This window comes from Lagopus muta, chromosome 22, assembly GCF_023343835.1.
Source record: "Lagopus muta isolate bLagMut1 chromosome 22, bLagMut1 primary, whole genome shotgun sequence".
Taxonomy (NCBI): domain Eukaryota; kingdom Metazoa; phylum Chordata; class Aves; order Galliformes; family Phasianidae; genus Lagopus; species Lagopus muta.
Genome location: NC_064454.1, coordinates 2,865,444 through 2,892,210, shown reverse-complemented (window position 1 = coordinate 2,892,210; position 26,767 = coordinate 2,865,444). Strand labels below are relative to the sequence as shown.

At 46.4% G+C, this 26,767-nt stretch overlaps 2 protein-coding genes across 2 annotated transcripts in view; both read right to left on the bottom strand.

Moving 5' to 3' along the window:
- SCN3B (sodium voltage-gated channel beta subunit 3) lies at nucleotides 1-9,806 on the bottom strand. The gene is made up of 6 exons (XM_048968661.1): nucleotides 7,820-9,806; nucleotides 6,201-6,364; nucleotides 4,469-4,694; nucleotides 3,508-3,646; nucleotides 2,795-2,891; nucleotides 1-2,342 (listed from the first exon to the last, which is right to left on the bottom strand). The coding sequence occupies exons 1-5, from the start codon at nucleotides 7,896-7,898 to the stop codon at nucleotides 2,828-2,830; spliced, it is 672 nt and encodes a 223-aa protein (XP_048824618.1). The 5' UTR covers nucleotides 7,899-9,806; the 3' UTR covers nucleotides 1-2,342; nucleotides 2,795-2,827.
- Nucleotides 9,807-12,622: 2,816 nt separating this feature from the next.
- The window catches only part of LOC125703533 (zonadhesin-like), a 110,021-nt gene continuing 95,876 nt past the window's right edge, over nucleotides 12,623-26,767 (bottom strand). The window contains exons 85-88 of the mRNA XM_048968125.1: nucleotides 19,687-19,878; nucleotides 15,801-16,741; nucleotides 14,339-14,498; nucleotides 12,623-14,049 (exon numbers count right to left, since the gene is read on the bottom strand). The gene's annotated coding sequence lies outside the window, so the exon portion shown is untranslated. The remainder of the gene's footprint in view (nucleotides 14,050-14,338; nucleotides 14,499-15,800; nucleotides 16,742-19,686; nucleotides 19,879-26,767) is intronic.

The following is a 26,767-nucleotide window of genomic DNA, read 5'->3' as shown; positions in this document are numbered from 1 at the left end:
TGACTTGTGAGTGCTTTGTTCTTTTTATTGTCCTGCCTGCTTCTAGGCTTTTCTATCATTTCCAAATACACAGAGAAGGTGTCTTCAGATCCCAACCAGGACCGTCTCTCCCAGGACACAACCTGCCTTTAATGCTGCCCTTGAAATACACCAACCTTTTTTTTTCACCGTTGGAATCCTGAGCAAAATTTAGACACCATTTTCCCATCTAGGACAACACAGGGCAATAGTCAGATGCAGGAATTGGAAAAGTGAAAGATGTGTCCAAAAAAGCATCTAAAGAAGATGTGTGTAAAATAGCACAAGGTGCAGGACTACAGGACAGCCCTCCCTTACCACCCGAGGTAGCTCTCAACGAACTGTTTACTCCTTTGTTTTGGTTTTCTTTTGGCACAACGTTGTACCATCAGAAGGTTATCAGCACTTCACAAGGGCTGGGAGGAACACGGCTGAAGTGGGAGAGGGGTTTAATGGCCTTACCTAAAAATCACCCTGGGTGTTAGTGCCATGATCAGCGACGGAAACTGCAGGGCCAGCTCCTGTGTTTCTGTGGATCTAGAGTTAGAATTATGCTCCCAAATGCCCTGAGGCCAGGCAAGATGGCCTAGGGAAAATGAAGACACCCAGCAGAATGAGAAGAGGAGGCATTTGGGGGTATTAAAGTTTAAGATGCCCAGACTACAAGCGTGATTCAGCTGCAAAACGTGCTCAGGTTGCCAGACTCAGCTCTGTGAACTGCATTGTAACAGCTGGCTAAAGTTGAAACTTGCTCTTAAAAAAGGAATTTTGAACAACGGCCAGTTAGAAATCCGGCCTGGACCTGACTTACAAATGGAGACATTTCTATGGTTTTTAGCAACACAAACTGCAGCAGAACATAAGCAGGGGAAATCCCATATGTACAGAGCATGCCTTGAGATTCACAAGCACTTCAGAGTACTTAGAAGCAGTCGGTGTAGCAAAATTTGTCAGCTCTTGCAAGCAATAAAGGCTCCATTGCAGCAGGGATGTAACAACATCTCCCATACGAAAAAAACCCCCTCAATCTTTCCCCACTTCATCCTAAAGTACAACTTTACCCTGGCCAATATTTGTGCCTGTTTTTTCCCTCATAATCCTGGTGGTTGTGCTCAACTGATCTACACTCGAAGCCAGCAAACTAACTGTACTCTGCTTAAGCCACTAAGATTGAGAAGGTAAATTTGCATAGGTGCCATTGAATTTACAGGGTATTTCCTGTGCAGAAATGTGTCATTTACAATAAATACTGACTATTCAAATCGGTGACTAATCACAAAACAGAATTACTGCAGACTAGGGAAAAATAAGCATTTTCTTTCTATTCCTCTGGGTGGTGCTGCAATACAGTATAAGACGACCATCACAATTGCAAGGATTATGTTACAAAGCCGTGTCCCACTCAGAGGGCTATGCATCCCAGTTACTTTCCTTGCCTGTTCTTCCTTTCAGAGCATCCCCCAGAAATATGTTAAAGGCATACCTTGTCTTACTGGCTCCCCTGTGGTTGCTGAACACGGCTCCACAGGTTATTCCTATCACTGTGTCTCTGTATGCTGGAGGAGTAAACCTGCTGCACAAGGCAAATGGAAGGAACTAAGAATTTCAACTCTTGCTAAGTGAAAGGGATGGGACAGGGGATTCTTATACTTACGTTATGCAGCCTCCCAAATTAGGAGTACTTCAGGATTTACATTCTCAGCTCCCTCCTTCAGAAGCAGGTGTGACCATAGCACAGGGACTCATCTTTCTACTACACACTTTTATCTGTTTGAATGCATTTCTAGTTCTCGTGCTACTCTGCATCTACCCTGGCAGCCCAAAGTCCAAAGGAACTTACTGAGCAACAACTACACTAATTAAACTCTTCCTGTTTAACACCTATAGTCACATCCTGGGCTGTGGTGGAACATCATCACCTTAAGATGAAGATATTCCCAGTCCTGCAGGTCAGAGTAACAATACACATACCCTTTATGTCTGCAATGGAGAACTAGCATATTTTGCAAATAAAGGTGGTGGTGATAGCAGCTAAGAAATGACATTAACAGTTACAAAGCCATTAACGTGATGATGGAACTGAAACTTGGGAAGGAGCCGTGCTGCCCACACCCCCTGTGCCCTTTGCTCAGCATGCTTCAAAAGGAGAGTCCTGTAACAAATGGGCTGGCAGCTCAGAATGGAGTCATGAGGCCAAAGTCAAGGCTGTACAGAGTCCAAGGCAAATGGAAGAGAATTTACACTTCCCCGTATTTCCTCCTGATGGCGCAGAGCTCCCCCTCAAACCTGGCTGGCATGACATGATCCTTCTGTCTTCAGAGCCCCTGCAAGTGAGAGAATTCCCCATAGGGTGCAAGTCATTGGAATGTACTCAAGTAAGGGTCATGCCACAATCAGCACAATGCCTGAAGGGACACGAATGAGACTTCCAGGGATCTAGATTCCAGTCTTCTGCACACAAAGCCCTCCCACAGCAGCTATTTCCTCTGGAGAGAGTGTCATTCCTCCTGCACAGCTCCCTGTCTGCAGGGGACAGTCACTATTTCCAACTCCAGAGCATTAGGTAAGGAGTAGTAATTAAATCACGGCCTGAATGCCACCATTCAGTGATACCTAAATTACTTCTGAGGTCACTATGGAAGCTCCAGACATGGGGCAAAACCTCCAGGAATCTCTCCTGTGCCATCTCTCCAGCACCACGCAATCCTAACCCACAGCAGCAAGGCTGAAGCGTGGACAGGCACAAGCAGCAATTCACTGCTCCCTCATCACTTACCTTGGTGCTGTGCACTCTGCAGATACCTCTCTGTTATTCCTCTACAGGCACGGCACAGTTTTCCTTGTTTTCTGATGGAATTGCAAGGTAGTCTGTCCTGCAGTTGGAAAAAAAGATGAAAGCATAACCTGAAGTGTGTAGCTCAAGTCCTTTCACTCTTTCAGAGATGCTGAATTCCCCAGAGTATCTCTGAGGTAACAAATATCATTCATAGAAGATCCTTGGCATAACCAGAAGCAGATGCTGAGCCTTACCTGCTGTAAAACCCTATGCATACAGCTTTCCCATCACTGTTACTTAAGCTGAGAACGTAAAAAAAGATTGGAATGGGCCAGCGTAAAAACTGGAACATTGCTGCTCTGTCAACTGCCAGAATTACCCTCTTCTACTGCTTTATCACAGTATAGGCTACAGACTCGTGAGTCACATCTCTAGAAGTGGGCCTTCCAGGAGAGCATTTCCACGTGGTTCAAATTGGGCCACCTTGGAATCCTGCCCACCTTGGCCACCCTCCCTACCACGTGCATCATCCCTCCCTTGCCAGTGCACTGTCTCTTCAGGTACTCCCGTCCAGTGCAATGATTTCACACGCAGCAAACCTCAGCTAGAAATGTGCAACAGCAAAGTTCAGCCTTCTTGCAATCTGACCTGCACTGAGACATCTGAAGGACCCCTCGTAGAACAGCTGACATCTGGAGAGATTTCACACTTACGCATTTTCCTGGGCAGCCTCCTCTGCCTTAGAGACTTTCCTGTAGCAATAGACCATTTCTATCAGTAGCCACAAGGTGAGGAAGACCAGCAGAATGTACATCATGATTTCAGAGATGACTGAGGTGAAGTCTTCTCCAGCTGTTAAGAAAATGAAATTGTCTCTGGTCATTTACATACAGCTGTTGGAGCACAGCAGCTCCATTCAGACCTTCCCACCCTCGTCTCCTCTTTCCTAACCCACTTTATCACACAGTCCCAACTGCCACTACTCTGTGAGGGGTCAAAAGACAAGAAACAGGTAAGGCTGCCAATAAAACACGCCAGCAGCAATTTCAGGGCATGTTTCCACTGGTATCAAAGATGCATAGGCTTGCCTGTGTCTTGTGTTCTCTGCAACCTACACATTCATACAGACTGCTCACCATGAGCCTATCTCAGCTGCACATACCCCTTCCTTCACGTGTCTTACTTGCTGCAGTTGTTTGAGCATGCTGTGCCAACACTGATTTGGAGAGAGATCAAAACAGGCAGGGAAGAAAGGAAGGGAAGGCACAAAATAAAAAGATGGGGGTAAAACCTGTCCCACTCTGGAGTGGACAGCAGGATTTCTACAGCCAGGATCTCAGCAAAGAACTGGGCAAAAACAAGAATAACAGTAAGACAGAAGAGCAGTACAAAGGAAAGGAGGATGCAAGAGACTGAAATCAAAATGGAGAATGAGTTCAGAGAGGGAGGGGGAGGAAGTGAGGAGGGAGCAGCTGTGGGCAGCCAGGCAAAATGTGTGCTGTAGCATCCCTGAGCCACCAGGGGAGAGGTGAGGGTTCCGACCAGATAAAGTGGAAACCTCTGCTTGACACGACTGTCTGGCAGCTCAGTCATCTCCCTCCTAGAAATCCTGTCCCTGTGTAAAACACCCACGGCCAGTTAGGACACGACACAATTTCTGCCAGTCCTCCATACCCTCCTCCACCACGGTGAGGTGGATCACTCTGGAGCTTGTGAAGAGAGGCCGGTGAATCTCAAACTCAAACTCCCGGGTGATATTACAGGTGTAGATACCCGAATCATTCAAGGTGACATTTAACACAGTGATGGATACATCCTGCATGTCTTTACTTCCATTCCATTGTATCCGACCACTGAAGCGGCTTGGAAACTCGTGATTCATTTTCCTGTGCTCGTAGATCTGGGAAGGAACATGAAGGGATATTCTGATTAACAGCTGACTTCAATTTCAGACAACAACACAGCATATCCAAGGAACTCTGCTCTCCTCTGGCTGCATACTTCATGTTCTGGGATATGGCCTTCCTGGCATCAACATAATACTTTGTTATCCCTTACCTCACAATCTCAGCCTGCTTTACCAAAGAGAGAAAACTGAATTATTTCCATCATGGAAGTAAAAAAAAAAGAGGCAGAGAACAGTAGAGAGACATATGGACAATGACACACACGAAAAAATCAGCAACTGAACTAAAATTAGGATGCTGTAGCCTTAGTGACTGGCCTGTCAGTCACTGGGTCATCTTCAGAAGGCACCACAGAAAACAACACAGCCAAGACAAAAAGTCCTTTTCTGTAAGCCCTGAGATATCCAGCTAACGTGGAGGTGTTGTAAAAGAAGGACAACAGTGTGAGAACAGCATCAGAAGCACAGACCTTGGGTGGCTTTCACAAGCCCGGGCATTGGCAAGTTTCTGGCTGGCCACAGCCATCACACTGCCTGCCCAGCTCACCCTCATGGCCAACCTTTGGGCTGCTGCTAGCAGGTCTCACCCATCTCATTCCCTTGTGTGGTTCCTTTCGTTCTCAGAGTAGGAGATTATTTGCTGTCTTGCCTGGCCCTACTTAATCATGATGAAATGAAGGCACAGATCTAATTCTTCACGCTTGGATAAAATAGCTACTGAAACCTTATTCTCAGATTAACCATTCTTGTAAGGCTCCCATTTTAATTCACCCTGAAAACTAATTTTACCTTTTCCTGACAGGAATCCAAAAGCAACTCGCACAGATCCTCCCACAGTCAGCACACCATTGGCTTCTTTGTGGCAAAAAAGAATTAAGTTCTGTCCTACAGATTTAGCAGAGCCTGATTTAACCTCCAAAGAACAGTTTCAGAATTCAGAAGCATCCCAAGAAATAACAGTTGGCCAGTATGGCTGGTGTCATTCCATGCTTCTGTCTTTTCTTTCTCAATTCCCTTGTATGCTGGATGACAGACATTCAAAGAAAGAAACTAGAAATTGACATTCATGTACATGCAACCCAAAATGTCTGAACTCACCAACAGACTCCAGCTTTTCCTGCCATGGGTACCTGCTGTGTGCTAATCAGCTCAGCTCATCAGCTCAGCAAGGAAAAGATGCTTTAGTTACTGCTCAGCAGCAGTGTTATAGAACCTTTAGGTAAAAATACCATACAAACTGAAGATCTAGGGTTTGCAGCTGAATTTAGCTACCAGCTCATCTCTCCTCCATGATATTAAAGCAGCCTGCTGGGCATTCCTACAGACTTTGAATGAAAACACAGCATAAACCTTGTCTTCAGGTCTGGGTCTCTTCATCAAGGATCTGTGGCAAGACAAACTCACACTCTTCATATTAAATCTTTTGGCTTCTCCCATGAGTTCTCTGGACCAACAACACGGCCAACCAAAGCAAGGGCTCAGCTACCCAAACATACATACGGGTTCATCTTTGCCACCCTCCGGCCTGTAGAACCATTCCACCACTGTGCTGGCTGTGACCTCTTCCCTCTTCATGCAGGAGATGCAGAGCAGCTTCATGTCCGTCCCCTGGACTGCCTCTGTCTCTGATGGAACTTCAACACATACTGCAGAACAAAAACCAGCTAGGAAAAAAAGCAGTGGAAGAAAAGTGAGCAAAGATATGGGAGAGAAACACAGAGACAGCACTTATCCATGCACATAGTGGAAAACCCTTTGATTCATTACTAGCACCCTCTGCTTCTCTTCCTCCTCTGAGATATAAACAGTGCTTCATAATTAACAGAAGGTGATCAATTCATGCAGATTCACCTCTCCAGCATCTGCTTTGTTACAACTTTCAATTTTTCCCGTAGTAATTGATGCTGCTTTGAAGGCATGGCTCATTCTTTCTCCCACATGCTGAGCATGCTCCCGTTCCAGCAGCAATTAGAGGCTGGGATGAGAGAAAGCCCAGAATTCAAGGATGGAGGCACAGCTCGCTCTTTGTGCGAGTTGAAAGGTGGATGTTTTCATCTGGCAGCCCGCTCAAAATAAAGGGTTAAGATTCTCCATGCTTCCTGTTTCTAGGTTTCGTAAGCAGTCCTGGAAATCAAGGGCTTGGACCTGAGTGCATTTGGCAGCTGGGGGAGTTATTGATTTTACGTGCACTCCGCTTTAGAACGCTTCCAATCAGATTTGTGCAAACATGGGCAGCTATAAAATACAGTTCTCTCAAACGAGACAAAAATCACAGTCTGTGAAGGCAAATGCTTGATATGAAACCCAATGCTCCAGCGCGACATCTCAAGACTAAATCTCTGCTGACATTTGTCCCCTGGGCTAAACAATGCTGGGTTCCGTCTGTCCCACCCTGTCTCTGAGTGCAGCTCAGTGGAGATGCTGACTTTGCTGCTGCTCCCTCCTCCCCAAGCCTCTGAGATTCCATTAACCCTCACTCTCATGCCCTGTATTTTCCTGGGACCTATCCTGGAAACGGTTCCTTTTCTCCCACATCTCCTCTATGGATAGCAACAGTTTTCTGGGAGAAATAAAGAAACGACTACTGGCTCGTGCTCTACTCCAGTTACATTAAACACACACATGCAAACAGAGCTGTAGGTATCCATGCACATTAAACCGAGCTGGGTTAGCAAAACTAACGGCGTATCTTCCGATTGCAGATGAAATGGCAATAAAACCCAAACGTTCCCTTCAGGTTACGCTGCCCGCACAGAAAAGCAGCGCTGCATATGGGTTCATGTGGCCTCTCTGTGGAAACTGCACGTTAAATTACACTGCAAATTTTACAACAAAAGCAAACAGGAAACAGTGAGGAACTTGCAGGCGTGTGCAAGCGCACGCCTTCTGCCAGAAGTCCGCTCAGCAATATTACATTTCTCTGCTCATATTAACTCCACAAGGTTGCTATTAACTCCGCACCGATGTTATTTCCTTCTGTTCTCACAAACAAAACAAAAAGCCGCTCCAAAGCTTTTGTGACAGCCTGAAAGGAACCCCGTGAGAAAAGAGCATCCTACGAGCACGCAGCGTGGAGAGAAAGAACCCTCCTAAACACAACAGGCAATGGAAGCACTTACCCCAAACGACCAAAGCGGCCGAAGAAGCGCAGAGCAGCCTCGGCAGCGCAGCCATTGTTCCGAGCGAGGAGCTCATCATCCCTCGGGCTCAGCTCCTCCCGTACAACGCAACAGGATGCTCCGAGGATCCGCGCTCCGGCGGCAGCACCACGGACAGGGCCGGGGCGAGGCGGGGCGGCTCCGGGAGCAGCAGGTGGCTGCGGGAGAAAGCGAGCCGCGCTCCGCCGGCTCTCGGCAACCCCACGGCCGGCAACGGCTGCGCGGAGCTCAGCCTCGCCCGGGCGGGGGGCCCGGCTCACGGCAGGCATGCGCGGGCCCTCCCTCACCGCCGGCCCCAACCCCAACGCGGGGCTCCTCCCGGTTGTGGAGATGCAGCTCGAGGTTTCCTTGCTGGGTTCTGTTGGAGTCAGGGGAGGGGGCCGTGCTCTTTTTCCCTTTTGGCTGGAGAGGGGTTATTAGCATCGTTTATCTGTCTCGGAAATAAAGCCAGATAAAGAGCAGGGGGAGAGTTATCCGTGCGAGGTCACCGGGAGGGCTTCGCCTGTAATGAGTTTAATACTAGCATTTGTATGGCTCTGAAGGTCACGTCTGGAAATACTGGGAAATCCTCTCCTCGTGTTCCAGTCCGACTCCCAGGAGCTCAGTGCCAGCAGCAGGCTGGGCTTTCTCTGCTTGGACTGGAGCCACAGCACCCAGAAAGGCTCCAACTCTGAAGGTCACAGTGGGCAGAGAGGGAGAAACGAAGCGCTCGTTAAATGGGCTCCCTCTTCACAAAGCATCTGTGCTGATGGCAGCTCAATGCACAGCACAATCTATTGAATGAAACCTGGCCAATTCCATCAGACAATGACATGGGAGCAACTCCCTGTGCCAAAACCCAGACGTGCGTGTTGGACAGATGAGAACCACCCAACAGAAAACAGCAGCCACCTGAAAGCATCGGCTTCAGCCCTCTGGCTGGATGTGGGCTCCCCAGCAGGGCACTACACTGCTGAGTCTGGACCTTCCCAGCACTGCAGCTTGGTCCTGAGGGCACACGCATGCAATCTGGTCCCTACACTGCATAAGCAAAGCAGGCATAGAACAAAGACAGTGAATGCCCTTCCTAAACATCATCCAACTGTTTGTAGCAGAGGCTGTGACCCCTGAAACCTTTGCAGCCCTGAAATATTGCAGCAGTGGCTGACCAAAGCCATGGCAGCTTCTATCTCCTCTGCCCGTGGGGTTCTCCAGCTTTATCCACCATGCTACCATCAAACTTCCCAAAGAAAACACCTATATATCTCCAGGAGCCAGGAGCAGAGACCAGATGTCAGCAACACCTTTCCACTTTCTCCCTTAAAAGCCATCCGTCGTGAATGTCTGAATCAGAATATTTAACTTTTCCCTGAAGGAAGCAAAAATAGCACCCCCAATACCCAGAGATGATAATACATAAAGCCACATGCTCACCTCCCATTGCCCCTCACTGTTTCCATAACTCAACAAAAGAAAAGGCAGGCTTAGCTACAGGATTTGCTCCTAGCTTTTCCGGAACAATCCAGCCTGAGTGCTGGTGAAGGGTATTTTTATAGCCACAGGAAGCACTGAACAATGTTCACAGCCATCTCATTTGACAAGCACCTGTTTCATGAAGTGCAGTGGAAATCACATCTGTTCCCGGGCAGCCAGGTGCACTGCCAGGAGCTGCAGGACACGGATCAGCAGAGCTGCATTGTGCTGTGCTGCTCTACTTACATCTATTCCGGAGAGCACTGCCAGGATTGGCAGAGAGGGTCCAAGTCTATAGGATTACAAGGATGCAGCAGCTCTATGATTTGCTCAGCAGCCACTAATTGACCCTTCATCCTCAGCACAGTCTCGCTCAGGTGTCTTGGTGCTCTTCCTCTTCTCCTTTAACCCCAGGCGCTCCAGAAGTCATCTGACAACCAATTGAAATGACAGTAACAAACAAACATCCTTCAGCAGTAATGAGTTTTCCCTCAGGATCATTTATGTACCAACCTGAAGCACTGCACGCAGTACTCATCCTGGTCAGACTGGAGTTCTAATTACTATTTAAAAATGGGAAATGTGGCCCAGGGGTGAAGAAAATCGCTGGTGAAACCGGGCTTGGGTTTTGGTGGACTGTAACATGATAAGGCACAGGGCAGAGAAGCAAGCAGACATCACATCCTCTCCCCCTCCAGAACACACTTCGACACGCACTACAGACAAAGCATTTTCATAGAATGGCCTGGGATGAAAAGGAGCACAATGCTCATCCAGTTTCAACCCCCTGCTACGTGCAGGGTCACCAACCACCAGACCAGGCTGCCCAGAGCCACATCCAGCCTGGCCTTGAATGCCTGCAGAGATGGGGCAAAGATGATTTGCAGTGCATGCTCTTGGTCCGGAACGTGTTCCCTGACTATTTGTGTATGCTGTGTGTTCTCAGAATGAAAGGGTGAGATCCTGTAATTCTTGCTCTGAGCTGGGCTTGGCTGGGAAGCACACCAACATCTCCACGTGCCTGTTTTGAACAGATGATAAATGCTGCCCAGACCCCTTCAGAAAACCTTGCAAATAAACGAGATGTCGTACCGAAAGCTTCTTTGCTGTGTGAGAGATGGAGAGCATATATTCTTCATAACCCACCCACTCTAAGGATGCACAGCCTCTCCTCCTTGCTCTGATGCCTGCAGGGAGCAGGCTGGAGCAGAGGCACAGCCCATAGGGCGAAGGATGTTCAGTGCCACAAAGCCCTCGGCCATTTTAGCACTTCAGGGGATGTGGTGAAGGGGAATGAATATTGAGAAATCTTGAGAGCTGCAAGAAGCAGCCCAACTTATCATGCAGGGGTTGCTATGGCAACCCACCCAGTTAATGCTTCACCAGCAAAAAGAAAAGAAAAAAGGGGGAAAAAAAAGGCTGGTACTTCTGCACAGGCACAACAGGACGAGGAGATAAAAAATAAATTCAGCACCCCCACCCCATTAATCCCTCAATCTTCTGGTCTCTGAGCCAGGCTATGGGAGTGGGAGCACAGAACCTGCATCTCTGGCCTCCACGTGACAGCCCCATCTCAGCAGTTCCTCTGCCACTGCAATAATCATGCCAGCTCACTTCAGCACAACTGTCCTCTTCACTGTGCAGCTAAACATCAGCAAAGCTTGTTCCTTGCCCCTTTCCTGTCCATCAGGAGCCAACACAGACCCACTGCTGGCACCAATTTCTCCTTGCCATCCCAGCCTCAAGGCAGCCAAAGCAGTGCAACAACAGACTGTGCATGTTCTCACTTTACTACTGCTCCCAGAGCTTCAACTAGCTCTGCTCGTGGCTGAAGAAGAGACCTCCAAGGCCTCTGGATGGGTGATATTCTGACCTCTTAGCTCCAACTGCTCTCCCTTTCTGTTTTCAATGGCAACACACAAAGCATCCCTATGCCATCCTTATCTCCCAGAGAAAACAGTCTGCTCAATATGCCTCCTTAGTTCTTAAAATTCTTTTCCTTTCAGATCTACAAAGAGGGAGATCTGAACAAGAGGGCTCAGGCCAGCCATCTGTGAGCCCTCAGTGCCTTTCATAGCCGTGCTCTCTCAGATAAATACTTCCTCCAACACAGAAGAGCACTAAATAAGCCCAGGCCTGTGCACACACACAGCCTGTGTACTTGGATCCCTTTAAGCAGCAGGTGTGCTGTGAAGGCTGGGTTAAAAACTGCCCCGTGTTTGAGAAATTGGCACTGAGATTCATTCATCCACATTGCTACCACTTTGTGGTCAGTTAAGCCCTGGTGCCACTGCAGGTCCTTTTGAGATATTGTTTTCTGAGCCTCAGCACCAAGAAGATCAAGCAGTGTATAAGCATTTAGGCAAGCCTTCGCGTGCTGTAAACTGAAGTGCTGTTTTACCAATCTGCAATTTAACAAGGTGGCACTTTCACAGATTTGCTTTTAGGCCTCTCCTCAGCCCATTCATTTCAGCAGTGGATGGAAATCCATTAGCAGCGGATTGCCACACGCAGTCATTCACATTTGCTCATTTAATTTCTCGTACTCTTAAAACTCTTACTGCTACTGAAATACACCGCTGCATCAATTATTTTAGCACCTTGCAATGACTCTTCTTCTGTAAAATAAAACCTGGTGCACCATCTTTCCTTGGCTGAATTGAATTGAAAACCATTGCAGTTTTCTTCCTCAAAGGGTAAGGCTGAACCTCCCCACAGCTGGCATTAAACAAGGAAAACACATCATTAACTCCTTTTCAAGTCCCCTAGAATGCTGCTTCTCAAATGTGATTTGTTCTGTTGACCAAGGAATACAAAGGATTCAGGAACACAGCACATGTGTGGCTGCATATATTCACTATCTTGCACTGCTGTGTGCCCCATTGTGAAAAAGAAACTTTCTCAGTTTTTGGCCTTGTCCTGTACCTTCCATCTGCGTGTTTCCAGCTCTCCCTTCCAGTAGCACAACTGTCATCATCCTTCAGCTAAAAGAACAAGCACATTTGTAATATATCAGACATCACATGTAAAAAAAGGAAAAACAGTTTTCCCAGCCTCAATATGACAAATCTGAAAGGGCTTTTGACAGTGAGAAACGCCTTCTCGGTCCAATTCAAAGTTGCTGGGTAAAGTGATGCAAGTTTCACAGAGCTCTGAATCTGTAAAGCCTCTTTTGCTTTCAAAGCTATCTTTTTCAAAGGGAACTTCAACACTCAAGCAAGCACCCTTCTCCTGGCTAGGTATTCTGCTACAGCTCGCTGCTTTTTAGTCGTTCTATTAACTTTGTACAAAGAAACAAGCATTAAAAAAAAAAAGAGAGAGCAGTCACTGGTTTCTATCCAAATTTTGTGTAGGAAAGGAGAGGTTACGCGCAGCCCGGCGGGGTTTGCAGTGCCGCCGACGGCCGCCAGAGGGCGCTGTTCTCTCTGCGTTACGGAGCGCTCAGGCAGAGCCCGGCTCCTCCCTGCACAGGGCGGCAATGCGCTCCTTAAGAGCTGGAGATTTACTGCCTTCGTGGGCTCCTGTGCTCTGCTCTGATGTGTTTGTTGTTAACTGTTCACCTCAGTGAGTCCCCATCACTTTGCACGCACGTCACTTTGCTCAGCGGACGAGCCTTTCTGGCTTTCTGTCCTCACGGCTGTGAGTTGTCAATAATTAAAAATCAACTGAGAACAAAACTTACTGTGGAAGAGCCATGAGTTGTACAAAAAGAATGGACCCCATAAACCTGTGATGTTCCATTTCTGGCCTGGATTCTTCTTAGTATTCTACCAACAAGCTGGGCAATCCCACACTATCTCACCTCTGCAAATTTCCTTTAGCTTATCTACAAATAGAGTACACGTAGAGACCCTTGCTTATGCCCTTTGCTAGTTACTGAGTAGTTCTTCAGAAGTACTTCTCTGAGATGAAAAACAAACCTACGTCAAAGCTGCATGTGGTGGCTGTCAGGCAGAATGCAGTACTTAACCCTTTGTGTGCGAGGCTGAACAGGGCCCTTTCACCCCAAAGACCTGAAGTTCCTGATACAGCAAAACCATAAAATCCCTACAAATAGACCAGCTTTGTTCAGTGCCTGACAAGCCTAAAAGCATTTGGCCATAAAGGACATAAGTGATGCTTAATGAAGACCTCAGATTTCTGCGACGCAGTAAAAGCAAGAGGGATGCAGAAAGTCCTCCCCAGACCTGAGCTTGGAATGCAGCACCACCAACTCCATGCACACACTCACCTTGCCCTCACTCCTCCTGTTTCACCTCTTGCTGTCCTCTTTGCCCTGCCAACCCCTGCGCCTCCTACACGTCCCTCAATTTGCTCTGTCATTCTGCCCTGCCTGCAGCTCACCTGCAGCCCTGTCTGCCCTCAGCCCCTCTCACTGCTCAGCAGATGGGCAGTTGCTCTCTTGTCCATGGTGCCTCCACAGATCACGTGCTTTACATTGAACAGGGAGGGCACTACACAAAAATAGACTCTATTGCATGCAGTGACCAATTACAGTGAGTCACTACTTTTATCAAGAAGATACAGACTGTATAAAAACACTGGCGTTGGCTATAATTAATAAACAAGATGCTCTAAGAAGAATGAATCAGTAACTGCTGATACCATACACAGATATCTGTGCACTCCAACCAGATATCAGCCACTTAAGCTAAATAAAGTGATTTAAAAAACTAAAGATACCTGGGGAATCAGACAGGCTGGCAGGAACAGGGAATGATGCAACTCCAGCAGCAGTCCTTGAACAGAGCAGAACAAAAGCACCCCTATATCACGTTCCATGGATGGCCAGCTACCTGAGTCAGATAATTAATTGCTTGGAGGTCACTGTGGTTGCATATTTCAAGGTCAGCTTAAACTAGGTCATCAGCTCAAGTCTGTGTTTTGGCCAAGGCTAAAAATCAGGGTCAACTGCCAGCACCACGTCGAGGATGAAACCAAGAGTGTTCTTGGTCCTAAAGGTGCCATTATTATTTGTCCACCCTCAATACTAATGAAACCAAACCCAGTTTTTTGGATGGTACTTACTTTGGAAAGAGAGACAGCTTCCTTCCAGCACTAGAGGTGAGGCCCTCCAACTCAAGAACATGGGATGCTGTTGGTGGATGCTCCCCAATCACACTCACACAGCAGAAATCCAGCATTCCAGCATCTTGCTTCCAGAAGGCCATTGCTATTGGAAGGACTCCTTATTAAAAGAAAAGGGTGTTCATTATTACTCATAAATGAGAGAGAAGCTTGCTGTTATAAGAGAATCAAGTTTTATCTTATGTATTCCAATACATTTTCCTTGCTATTACTATGTGTACTTTTGAATAATCAAAACAAGAAACCACTTGCTGTGCCTTCTGTCTCTTTCTTTCCTATCTGTACAGATTCAGCCCCACAGGATCCCTGTCTAGATAACAATCACCCAATGGAAACAACAGGCTGCATAAGGAGTCATGCAGATCGCATCAGGGAGAGAACACCATACTCATGTATGCCACTCAAAGAGGCAACTGTATGTGTCTATATAAAAGTTGGGGTACTGGAAGCCATCCATAGTGTCACAAAAGCCCTGTAGGAATGAGGTGAAAGGGTACCCAGGTGACCCAGTGAGGAGTGGTGTGATCATTCCCATTCCAATGGCACTACACAGCTGCTAACAGTACCCGAGTTCCTCAATTCTGATCATTCAAGCACCCAGGATGCTCACAGTACATCTCCAACAGCTACTTATTACCTCCAATGTAAACAACCTCCAATCTAAAAACATTTTTGGAAGAACTGTTTTCATTCTAAAGCCAAGATCTTCTATTTTCAAGACCTTCGACGGGCTTTTATGGGTAGGATCAGCAGAACGAGGGACGGAGAGGTCACCACCTTTATGCACCTGAATGATACCACAGACATCACGGGATGCCCATGATTTTTCAGAAGACTATGAACAAAACCTCTGAGGGAGAAATATATATATATATTTTTTCTATAAAAACCCACAAGTTTTATGCCAGAAATTTCATTACATTAAAACCAGGCTGTGCATTCCAAAGCACAACCCTGACAGATGTTCCCAGTTGGCATCATTTAAACATCCCCCCTTTGCCTGGTAGGGATTATATTCCCATCTCCAGTGCATAACTGCTCTCCCTGCACAGCTCTGGGTGCCAGAGAGAAAGGTGCTCAGTGGGTTTGGGCTGCACACTGCAGAGGGCAACTCCCACTGCTTTTACCACAGTCCTTCCTCCTCCTACACCCATCCTGACATAAACCAGATGACATATTCTAACAAAGGAGCTGTTTGTTCTATAAATAGGTTTTTTTCCCTCACATACCACAGGCATGAGAGCCCTTTCCCAGCATCTAAGAACAACAACACACAACCAGTATCAACACGGGTTGTTCCTCCAAGAGATGACACACTTCAGTGCAGCACACACGAGCACGGCGCTATTTCTGAAGGAGAAATAAGGATTTCACACATCCTCAGTGAATGCTGGAAGCTTACTTTGATTTAGAAAGAAATGTGCTTTCTGTGATGTGTCAGGGCAGCTTCTTTCATTCTCTGAAAGCAAGAAAGAAAACTGCATTTTTAGAGGAACTGTAATCTAAAATCACTTTAAAAATGAACAGCAAACTATCAACAAGTATCTAGAAAACAACAGCTAATTTGAGTTGACCCAAAATACCATAAAACATACCAATTTTCCACCCCAATTATTTTAGGGTCTATAGAAGTAGAATTTGGAAGACCATGTAGTGTATGGAGTTTACCCCATGTATCAACGGATGCTAAATACATTTGGGTTTTCAATATCCCTTCACTATCACCTCCTGATTTCTGGAGGTGCTGCCAATGAATCAGTCCCTCAACCACTGCAGCCCATGAGGACCAACCCCAACAGGAGGCACAGGGGCTGACCGAGGCCAAGCACTTTGCTGAAGGCCACAGATTAAAGCCAGGCTGAGGCGAGGGCCCCTGCCTTCCTATTTCCTGTTGCCATGACCAGGTTACACAGCCTCCGCCCCACCACTGACCCCTTCATTGCATTCATACCTTCATTGCTGCCCCATGATCATGCACAGGTCTGTTGATCAAACCTGGACACAGCTTGCTCAGCAAAACCTTCTCACTCGTTTCCCTTTCCAGGCAAAGCTTTACAGTCCCTTCTTTTCCCCATCTTGCTCGTGGAACACATGGATGCCCACACACTAACATTTCAGTACCAGCAGCTGCTCCTGCTGAAGATAGCAGCATCTTCTTACCTTAATCCAATTCACACAACAGCACAGACCTGAACACAACCCTGGGAATCCACTGCATGACTGTGAGGACAGGCTACAACTGACAGGTAGGAATGTTTCCTGCAGCAGATAGATTTTCCTGAGTGTTGTTCCAGCCTCAAAGCCAAAAAATGGGCTTGACAGATTGAAGTCTTCTGACTACACCTGGAAAATACAACACAAACACCCTGCTGTAAGTAGCAGCTATCTCCAAGATATATACTTTATACACTATCTCAGGAGGTGTTTCAACATTCCTGGCCACCAAACTGCAAATTCCTTTCAGCTCATAATGTAATAAGATGGGAGTTCTCATAGGGTACAGTGATGCTGAACAGTATCAGAGGGTCGAGCAGCATCAGGAGTCCTTCAGGGAGAAAGAGGAGAGCACAGGGCTTCACTACAGCAGGTTGGTGCAGCAGAGAGCACAGCTACTGGATCAGGAGAACTGCCTTGCCCAGCAGACCCCAGTACTCATTCGAGGAATCTCAGAAAAGGAAATGTTTTCCCACCTGTGTCCTGCTCTATTGAGGCCAACCCAATTTTGGCTTCAGCTGGAATTTCCTTCTTCAACCTGACCAAAACTCCCCAGCCCTTCCCTGGAGCAGTCTAGAATGCAGTTCATGTGTGATAGAGGTTCTCAATGTGTGACAGAGGTTCTCAATCTTTGGTGCAGTGCTCGGAAGTGGGAAGGAAGCAGCATTCCCACACTCATTCCCATTGCCAGCTGGTTGCCTCTAAGCAGTTAATCACCCACCTCTCACGTGGCCTGTAACACTTTCTGCAAGGAGGCTGGCAAGAACAAGCTGGCTACCAATACAGAAATAGGGCATGCAGCACTGATGAGCGTGAAGATGAAGATAGGAGTTCTGCCCTTGGGTCTTTCCAGACATACACAGGATATGAGGCTGAGTTTTGCTGTTTATCAACACACAATGCCAGAACAGAAAGTAGGTCAGCAAGTGGGGTATCTCAAAACTGCAGGAAGCTACCTGCCAATGTCTGTCCCTAGGGTGGGCTGGATGTGTGTAGGCACCAGCAAAGCTGATTTTTAGAGAGAAAAAAACAGAAACTGCTTGATCCCAAGTGTGTAGTGGGCTCCCAAACACTACGTGAAGCAGCAGAGCAAGAGAGCCAGTGCTCAGGAGAGGGAGATGTTCACACTGAGGTGCTGGGGCCCTGGGCAGAGGCATGCTGCCAGCCCTGGGTGCTGTCTCTGCACCAAAAAGTGAGCCCAATGCACGGCAAAGCAGGGATTACAACATCAGACTCAGCACGGGCACACACAGCTTTAAGCTATTCTTCCTGAGTGTCCTACATAACAAACCCAAACAAATTAAGGAATGAGTAATGGAAAGGTAGGAGGTGGCAAGGCTTGTTTTGGTTCAGGAAAGGATTCCCACCCCTTGCCTGGAATCTAAATTAGATTCAATTTAGATTACAATGAGGCAAGGCCAAACCCCCTTGATGAATGAGTTGCTGAAGTAGATCACTTGTATTTCGCAGCTGTTCTTTAATAAATTCATTTATTTGTCCCCTGCTTCTGCTTTTGTTTCTGATGTTATCAGCCTCGTGCCATGTCCTCCCCTATCCCTCCAGTTTAGGATAGCCCTTACAATCTCTCTCAGTGAGGACAGAAGCAATTTGTTTTCTGGTGGAGAGAGAATGTGTGCTTGGGCTGATAAGTGGATTATCTCCATAAACACCCTTTATAATGCTATGACACCCCACCCTCACAAAACCAAAGGAATTAATCACAGCCAGCAATGTGACATCCAAAGGAGAAAGCTCCCTCTCCTGCCTACTATGCTGGTATTGCAGCCAGGCTCTCTTAAGGGAAAAGCAAGGAAAAATGCACATAACATAAGAAGATCCATGTTCATGCTCACCATGTGTCTGCAGGAAAATGTGCCCAGTGAATACAGATCACAGCAGCTGTGAGCTTACAGCACTGTGTGCCCCAGCTGGGCGTTCAGTTGCAAGAAACACGATGCACACAGCCAGCACCTCTCTGGTTTTCAACATCAGATCACATGGTGGGCAGTTCTGAAGATTCAAAGCTTGCTTTCACACCCTAAATAACTGCTGACAGCCCAGTCCATATTGCACTGCAGGGACAGAACGATTTACAGAGCAAAACCTCCAGCTGAAATGCATTTAACAGCTTAGAAACATACAGAGAGAAACGATGCCAGGAAGCGCAGTGCCGAGAGCACCTCAAATGGATGCAAAGAATGAACAAAGGAACTTTAGGGATGGTTTGAAGGAAACAAAAGAATGTTTTACACAAAAGGGATGGGGACAGTGCTGGCTGCAGGACAGAGTCCAGCTACTTTGGGGATGCTCAGGCACTGTCTGGTTGGCTTGCTGCAGTACAGGCGTTCATTTTGTTCTCCTGATACTCCCCATCCCAAAGGTACTGCAGGAGGGATCACAGCCCCTGTTATCTCCCTCTCAAGAGAAATCAAGAACGTGCAGCTACTTAAAGCAGATGCTCAGTTCCTCAATGGACTGAAACTCTTTTATCTCTGACTCATCTCCATAAGGAAGTGAAGCACATGCAAATCACATATGGGTCCAGAGCAGTGTACCTGGCAGATCTTTACATGCTCTGGATGGCTTCCTTTAACAGCAGGCATTCATTCATTTCATACTTCTCAAGCACTAATTTACAGCTTGCTCTTGCTGAGTAATGGGGTTGGTGTAAATCAAAAGCAAAATCTGTCAGTGGCAGCTGGTAACAAGAAGGGATGTGTCTGAAGGCAGACAGGACAGAATGGTGACCAGCAGCAGCAGCAGCAGGCATGCTCTTCACCTCCAGCAACTTCAAGCTGCCCACCATGAGGGTCAAACGCACTCTATTGCTTTACCCCAGTTTCATGAAGTCCAATCACAGAGTTGCTCAGGTTCAAAAGACCTTCAAGATCATCGAGTTCAGTAGGAAAGACAGAACCCTGCAACCCAGCCTGAAACCCACAGCAGGAAGCTGAATGCAGTGGGTCAAAGCCCTGCTTGGAGGGAAAGCCCACAGTGCTTGGGTTTAACTTCACAGCTCAGTGACTCAGGAGCAGAGGTGGATTTGGGGGAAAGGGCATAAGTGAGGATCTTACCTGGGGATGACACAGCTCTGTGATGTGATGCCAGTTTCCTCTGATGGATCAAAACCAAAGTGCTGTCATTCCAATGCAAGTGTGCTCATTTTTGTCTCTTCCTTAGAGAACCCAACTTCACAACGGGTCACAAACAGAAACACTGAGCTTTTAGTTTCTGTCACCTTTGGCAGGTTCAGTCCACTCATCATTCTGGTGAGGAGAAATCACAACGTTACTTTGCAGAGTACAAAACAACTCACCCAGGACCAGCACTGCATTACGACCACCTCTCCTTACGATGCTATTTTCCCTTTCCCATTTTCTGAGGCCTTCTCAATTGTTTCGCTGTTGTATTTTAGCCTTCTTTTCCTATTATGTAGCACATAATTCTTCCTTCCCTTTAGCTTTGCATGCATTTTAATATAAAATGATACTCATTTTGTAGTATCACTTCAGCAGCTGAATAATACACTTCAGGATGATCTGCAAGACAGGAATATTTGAACGCACTTCTGATTTTATGTACCAACCCAATAAACACAGTTCTTTGCCCAAAGAGCTTTCCTAAATGGATGTTCAGTTATTAATCTTCAAATACATTACATTAAAAAGTAATTTATTTTCAAACGATGCAGCAGCATCCATTTCTACATGCTATGATTACAAAGCCTCATTTTTCCAACAAGAGGAAATTTTCAGGGCCCTGAAATAGCTGTAAGTGAGGTATTATTATATCCACATCAGCTATCAAAGTACCAGATTTCACTTCCATGGAAGCAAATACTAACTCATGTATTTCAATTTGCCACGATTACATTTTCCTTAGGAGAGAGGAATAATGTACATTTTGGAACTTTTTGAGCCATCATTATCTGTCTCTATTGTCCTGGCTGCCCAAACTGCACTACAATTTAAAAGAATTACAGAGCAGACAAAGACCAAGTTTACTATTGCCAGCTAAAAAGCACGTGGAGAGTGGCCAACGAAACCCCAACTCAGTAACTAAGTTATGCACATTTCCAAATATAAAATCCCATCATCATCAAGAAGAATGAGAACTTCTAAAGTAAAATTACCACGCTGGCGCTAAGCACTGTAAATCTCATCACCAAGGAGCTCTCACATTAAGAGAGATGGCTTTTAAGATGCCCCCTGGAATGGAGATGGCAAAATGCTGCACGTTCCTCTACCAACAGATCTCTAAACCCAGTCGGTTTCACAGCTCATCAATACACTTGAGAAGGAATAAGGCTGTCTAGTCACAACCAAGCCGAAAAAAAAAAGCTGTCTGACTCAATCTTTTATTTTACATTCATGCCAATCTCCTAACTGCTTAATTAGCTGTGAGGGTGAGCTATGCAGAGGCTCTGGAAGCCAACCTATTTATCATTTGCATTTCAGCAATTTCTCCGTCTTTGCAAAGCGATATGCAAACACCAATTACTGCTGTGATGCAGCTCATGCTGGTGGGCACAGTGCTGATGTGGCTGTGCTGTTCCAGCTCTGCAGCTGGCTCCTATGCCAGCAGTGGCTGCCCTGCTGCAAGGTGCAGCTGTGCTCTGACCCTCTCTGCCCTGGGAGGTGCCTGGAAGTGGGGTACCATGGAACATCAGTGCTCATTTCCAAAAGGAGATGAGCTGGAGCACAGTGCTTGCTGCATTGCTTGTGCAGACAGGCTGCACAGCAGCAAGGAGGAGCGCTTGGGGCAGAGCCACAACCAAGACAACTCAATTTGTTCTCCCTCTCATCAAAAGCGGAGATCTTGCCAAGCTATTTCAGCTTGTTTGCTTGCTTATATTACCACGATTCTTATTTGCATGTAACTCATGACTGACCTCAACCACCACCCCGCTGACTTGCAGGGCTCTGCATACTGAGCACAGCATTGGCCACATAGGCACCTCTCCTTCCCACTTAGTTTGTTCACAAATCCACTCAGCCCAGATGCATTCAGGATAATTGACTCTCGAAGCAGAACTTGATGGGACTTGTCAGAACCTTTCTTGGTAAAAATCAGCAATAGCAGCAAATCCTTCCCCATGGATGTGACAGACGGAAGATCAATTCCTGCCTAAATGTGTTCATTGGAAGCCCAAGGACAACACGTGCCCACATCTGCGGCTCCTTCTGACAGGTCTGAACACAAAAGCCAAATCAAAATATGCCATGTCCTTCAAAAATGCTTGTTTTGGCATTTAAAACATGTCACCTGGGCTCATCTGAAGGCATTTATTCCTCAGGACAGGACTTGCCTCCCCTAAAAGCCAGGGATTTCATCCAAATTATTCTTTCAGGCTCCTCCTCTGTTCAGGCAGAGAGCAGCATGCCTCCACAGTGTAATCATTATCTCATATATGCTTAACACAAACGAGATGAATTGCTGTCTGGAGGTGCTTCTTTCTTCCCTTTGGCTATAAAGACAAACTGAGTGACTAGCACAGCCTCAGAGTTAAATTAGATGAGCTGTATCTCATCCTAAGCAATTTTATACTAGGGGATCCCATTATGTTTCTCAGCCATCAAGCAAATTATACGGCAAAGGGACGCAAATGAAGCAAGCAGAAAGCTCAGGTCTCACTACTACCTCACTACTGCCATTCATTTCACTGTGGGAGCACTCAGGTTGTGGAGCAGCCAGCTGTGCAAACCCTGGAGCAGACTGACAGCCCCACAGAGCAGCACATCACAGAGCTGTGACACTGTGACCACGATGCCTGCAGATTTCCTGGTTCTTCTGCAGGTTGCTGCCCCTCTGTGACTCAGTTTCTCCATCCATAAAGAGGCAATGATGCTCCTGACCTCTTTTGATCCACTGGTGGAAAAACAACCCTGGCACATAGTGGAAATGCTCAAGATGCCCAGGGCTGAGCATTGAAGGGTGGTACTAAAAAGGTCTACCCTATGGGGCCTTTCTGGGGCTGAGCACAGTAAATAACGAAGTACTGCAGAAATGATGTTCAAAAGGAGAAGATCTACAGGGAAAAAGCTAAACTCAGTGGATGTTTTCTACTGAATACAATATCTTGGAACTGTTCAATACAAACATTTCACCAGAACAAAACTACAAAACACCTGAGTACACGTCACACCTAACAAGCCTTGGTAGCCTTTGTGAAATGCCTTTTCCAACACTAACCATGCTGCCTCGAGCCAATCCCAAAGCTGCATGGACCACAATGGGACACGAATTCAAAGATGCTGTCAACATCATGCCCAAGTTTCCAGCCCATCAGGCACAGAATCCATCTTCTCTCCCAAAAGTGACTCAAACTTCCACTAACTCAAGTGTTGCAGAGTGCAGAAACAGACTCTGTATAGAAACCAGGGTGACAGCAAAAGCATGAGGCTTTATTAAATATCAACTAATTATTCCTAATCAGAATAACTTCTGTCCATCCAATTCGTAATTATTTTAGAGGTGAGAACGAATGAAAAAAATGCCTTAAGAAAAAGCCTGGCTGTTACTAATGTCACTAAGTCAGAAAGCAGAATGTAGCAGCTATGGCCCAATTCAAAACAACGTTCAAATGTGAGCTTCTTTAAAATTGATTAATATTGTGCTAAACGAGGGTCTGTCCCTTCCTGTAAGAGTCAGTGGGTCAACTGAGTGTGGCTGCTGTCATTCTGGGGCCATACAGTCCTCAGGAAAACATTTTGGTTCACTTTTACCTCTGGAAAACACGTGGCTGTGTGGCCCTGCCAGCCAAGCCCCAACCGTATAACTGTAATTCTTAGGGAACTGACTTTGCACCCATCTGCATCCAACGGGCGGTTGGACTGGTTCTGAGCAGCAGCCAAACGATACCCAGTGTCAATCCAAGCTGAGGGCATTTTCCTGAGAGGAAAGCAGGTGAAAGGTCCGACAGCCCCAGGATGGAGCACGGGGATGCACTCAGCCCATGAGGAGCTCTGAAGGAGCACAGCCTCCTCCTCCCCTGCCCCCAGTTGCTCCCCTCAAGGCCATCACTGCACGTGAAACTGGATGGAGCCAAGGGCAGGGAAGCCAGTGTGAGACAACAGCAAGCCGAGCCCCTTCACGTGCCTTCGACAAATATGAAACGAGTTTTTCCTGACCCTAAGCAATTTCAGTGCAAGGTCTACAAGGGTGACGTTTCACACTGCCCTGGGCTGCATACGAACCCACATGGTTTTTAAATTCCACAGACAAAATGCTGCTTTCAACTTCACATTGCAACTCGAACATCTCCGCTGTGTCACCCCCACAACCACTTCAAAGACCATTTTCTCTCACTCTGAAAGCCTCTGTTTTACTCCAGCACATAAACCTGACTGCTATTGGAAGATGGCAGAATCTCAGAAGGAAATACAATAAAAATGAAATACACACAGGTTCTCTGAAATATCTCTAAAGGTATAATTGAGAAGAGAAAGCTCTCTTTCCATCCACACCTTTTAAAGCAGTCTGCTGAATTCCACTGCAATGATACCACATATAAGTGGGGAGAAAATAAAGGGAAGAAAAGGACACAACACACTCTATTAAATGCTTCAATTGATTCCTACCACTGCTCTTACAACCTATCCAGTTTTCTGGGAATGCAGATGCAAAGGCAAAATGAAAAAATAATTTTAAAAACAGCCATTTTAAAACACGTTCCACTCTCCTCTTTGAGGCTGAAGCCCACCTTTCTCAATGTCCACTCCAACCACTGGCAAATGTAAACTTTGCTCCCTGCCTGCAAATCTGCAAGCACAGTCCCAGGTGGGAATACCAAGCAGAGGTCAACCTGCATCCATGCAATGGTCACTGGCTGTCAGGTCTTGTAAATCATGAGCCATCACTTCGTCAGTCCCAGCCTTTGGCCTTGCAGACTGTGACTAAAGATCCAGACTTGCTCTGCCAGCAGCTGTTGCAAGCTGTGAGCCAGCATGTTGGCATTCTCAGCTGACACACTCACCCCTTCTGTGCTCACAAACTGCCATTTTCTCTTAGCAGAGCTCTTGGGTGATGTGACATCAATGCAGGGCCATCACGGGGTAAAAAGATAAATAAAAAAATCCATCTGTTCGAACAACCCACATTCAACCAACTGATTCATTTTTAATCACTTTCCAATAGAGGTCACCCAGCCAGTAAACATCTGGCTGTGGCACCTCAACAGCCTTACGATGTGAATTATCTCACAGTCAACATCTTGTCCTGCCGTATCGGTTCTCAATTACTTGTACAGTCACGTTAGTCCAATGACCTGCTTTCCATTATAAAAACAGCAAGAGCCACAAGACCAAAGAGCTCTTGCAAGAACTTCAGGCCTAATAATGGAAAACATCCTTCCAGCGGCTGCGTATGGAAACCTTTGCTAACCATAGAATGCTGTCACTTTACATCACGGTTTAGAAACAAGCACTGCACACACCAAATATTTTACAAGTGGAACTCTGCCCCAAAGATTCCTTTCCTATGTTTGCAGAGGTGCTTTAGGGTAAACATAACTTTGTATTACCGTCCATTTTCTCTTCCCACGTGCCCAACTTCAGCTGCACATGGGTCTATATTCACATCTTTCTCTTAACTGTTTATTTTCACCCCATTGCACAGTTGCCTTGCCTCTGTCACTTGATAGGCTGTGACGTCTCTCAGGAATGAGGTTGGATATGTTGTTGTAGAGGATTGAATGTAGACTGCAAACTACAAGTCAGCTGTGCAAGCTCCAGATGTACTGGTTTGGAATACCTGACTGGCACATTACAGAGCATTTCAGAAGGAAAAACGTATCAAAACATAACAAAAGATTGGAATTATTTAATTCCTATAATTTACATATAATCTCAAATGAAACACTGAAAACACCAGAATGTTAAAGAAGAAAAACTTTCAGCCCTAAACAAACCTCCGGGCAGCACCAGACAGTCGTAAGGAGGAGGAAGTTCCATTTTCCTAATTCCTTTAATACCACGTTCAGTAAGGTTTGAGTAATGGTTCATATCACTAGTGCTAAGAAGCAGGAAGAATAAGAAAATCCAAGATCTTGTGCCTCACCTGTGGCTTCTATTTTTCCTTTCCCCCCTCAGAAATGTAACATTTCAACAGATTGCTCCCTTCATATTTGTCAAAGGCACGTGAAGGGGCTTGGCTGAGCCCTGCACCCCACCCCGACCCACAAAAAATGTGCAAGTTTTACTTCTCTTTTTCAACTTCCTTAAGGCAGGGAGCAGCGAGTTCAGCCGCCAGCAGCACGCTGTGAAAGGCAGAGCTCTGCTGCTCCCTGCTTCACACAACCCACAGGCACTTTGGGTGTAGCGCAGACAGTCGTGGCTTCTTCACGATCCACCTGAAAAGGTCTCAAATGAGCAATTCTCCACATTAGAAAGCAGCTCAATATCTACGACTGCATCGTTGTAGATTTTAATTAGAAACTCTGTAAGCAAGGAGTAGAGGTAACAAGACCAGTCGCTTCTTCCGCACCCACCTCTTCTTTGGATAGAGCGAAGAAATAAATGATGTATTGAAATATATGCATGAAATGATCCATTTTATCTGTGCTATCGCTTGTGGATACACAAGAATCAGCTCAACAATGCATGAGCTCCAAAATCCATCAAGGTGCAGCAATTCCTTTTATAGAACGGAGATAAAACTTTCACTCAGGCTACGCCAGCAGTGACTGTGCACGTCTTTAGGGACAGAAGGTCGACACAGTACTGCTATTGAGGCAGACTACAGTCCCATTAAAGTGCCATCTTAAAAGCTGAGCACCTCATAATTCCACACTCCTTTCTGATAAATAAGATAGCAAATTATGAAAGAGCACAGAAATACACCTTTCCATGAACCCCATGCAGTGCTACATGAAACAGAACACAATTTCTTGAGCACTGAAGCATTCAGACACAGAGCACGGTATAGGCAGTATCAATACAAGTATAATGTTCATCACATGCAGCCTAGGAATTGCAGTTTAACGTCTTTGACTTCAGAATAAGAAGATTTAACAACAGCTTTTCCCTCTGCTCAGGGCTCTTCCTCTCCCTTCTAAGGAAGACAGGAATCCTCCCAGCTTTCTGCCTTTGCTAATAGAGGAACCCAGAAGGTGTTCTCAGCCCAACAGCCTCTGGAGGAAGCTGGCTGCACAACCCA

Coding starts and splice junctions, on each gene's coding strand:
- SCN3B (XM_048968661.1), bottom strand. CDS start 7,898: ATGATGAGCTCCTCGCTCGGAACAATGGCTGCGCTGCCGAGGCTGCTC. Junction 6,365..7,819: donor GGCCGCTTTGGTCGTTTGGG/GTAAGTGCTTCC, acceptor TTTTTTTCCTAG/CTGGTTTTTGTTCTGCAGTA. Junction 3,647..4,468: donor CCTCACCGTGGTGGAGGAGG/GTATGGAGGACT, acceptor TTTTCTTAACAG/CTGGAGAAGACTTCACCTCA.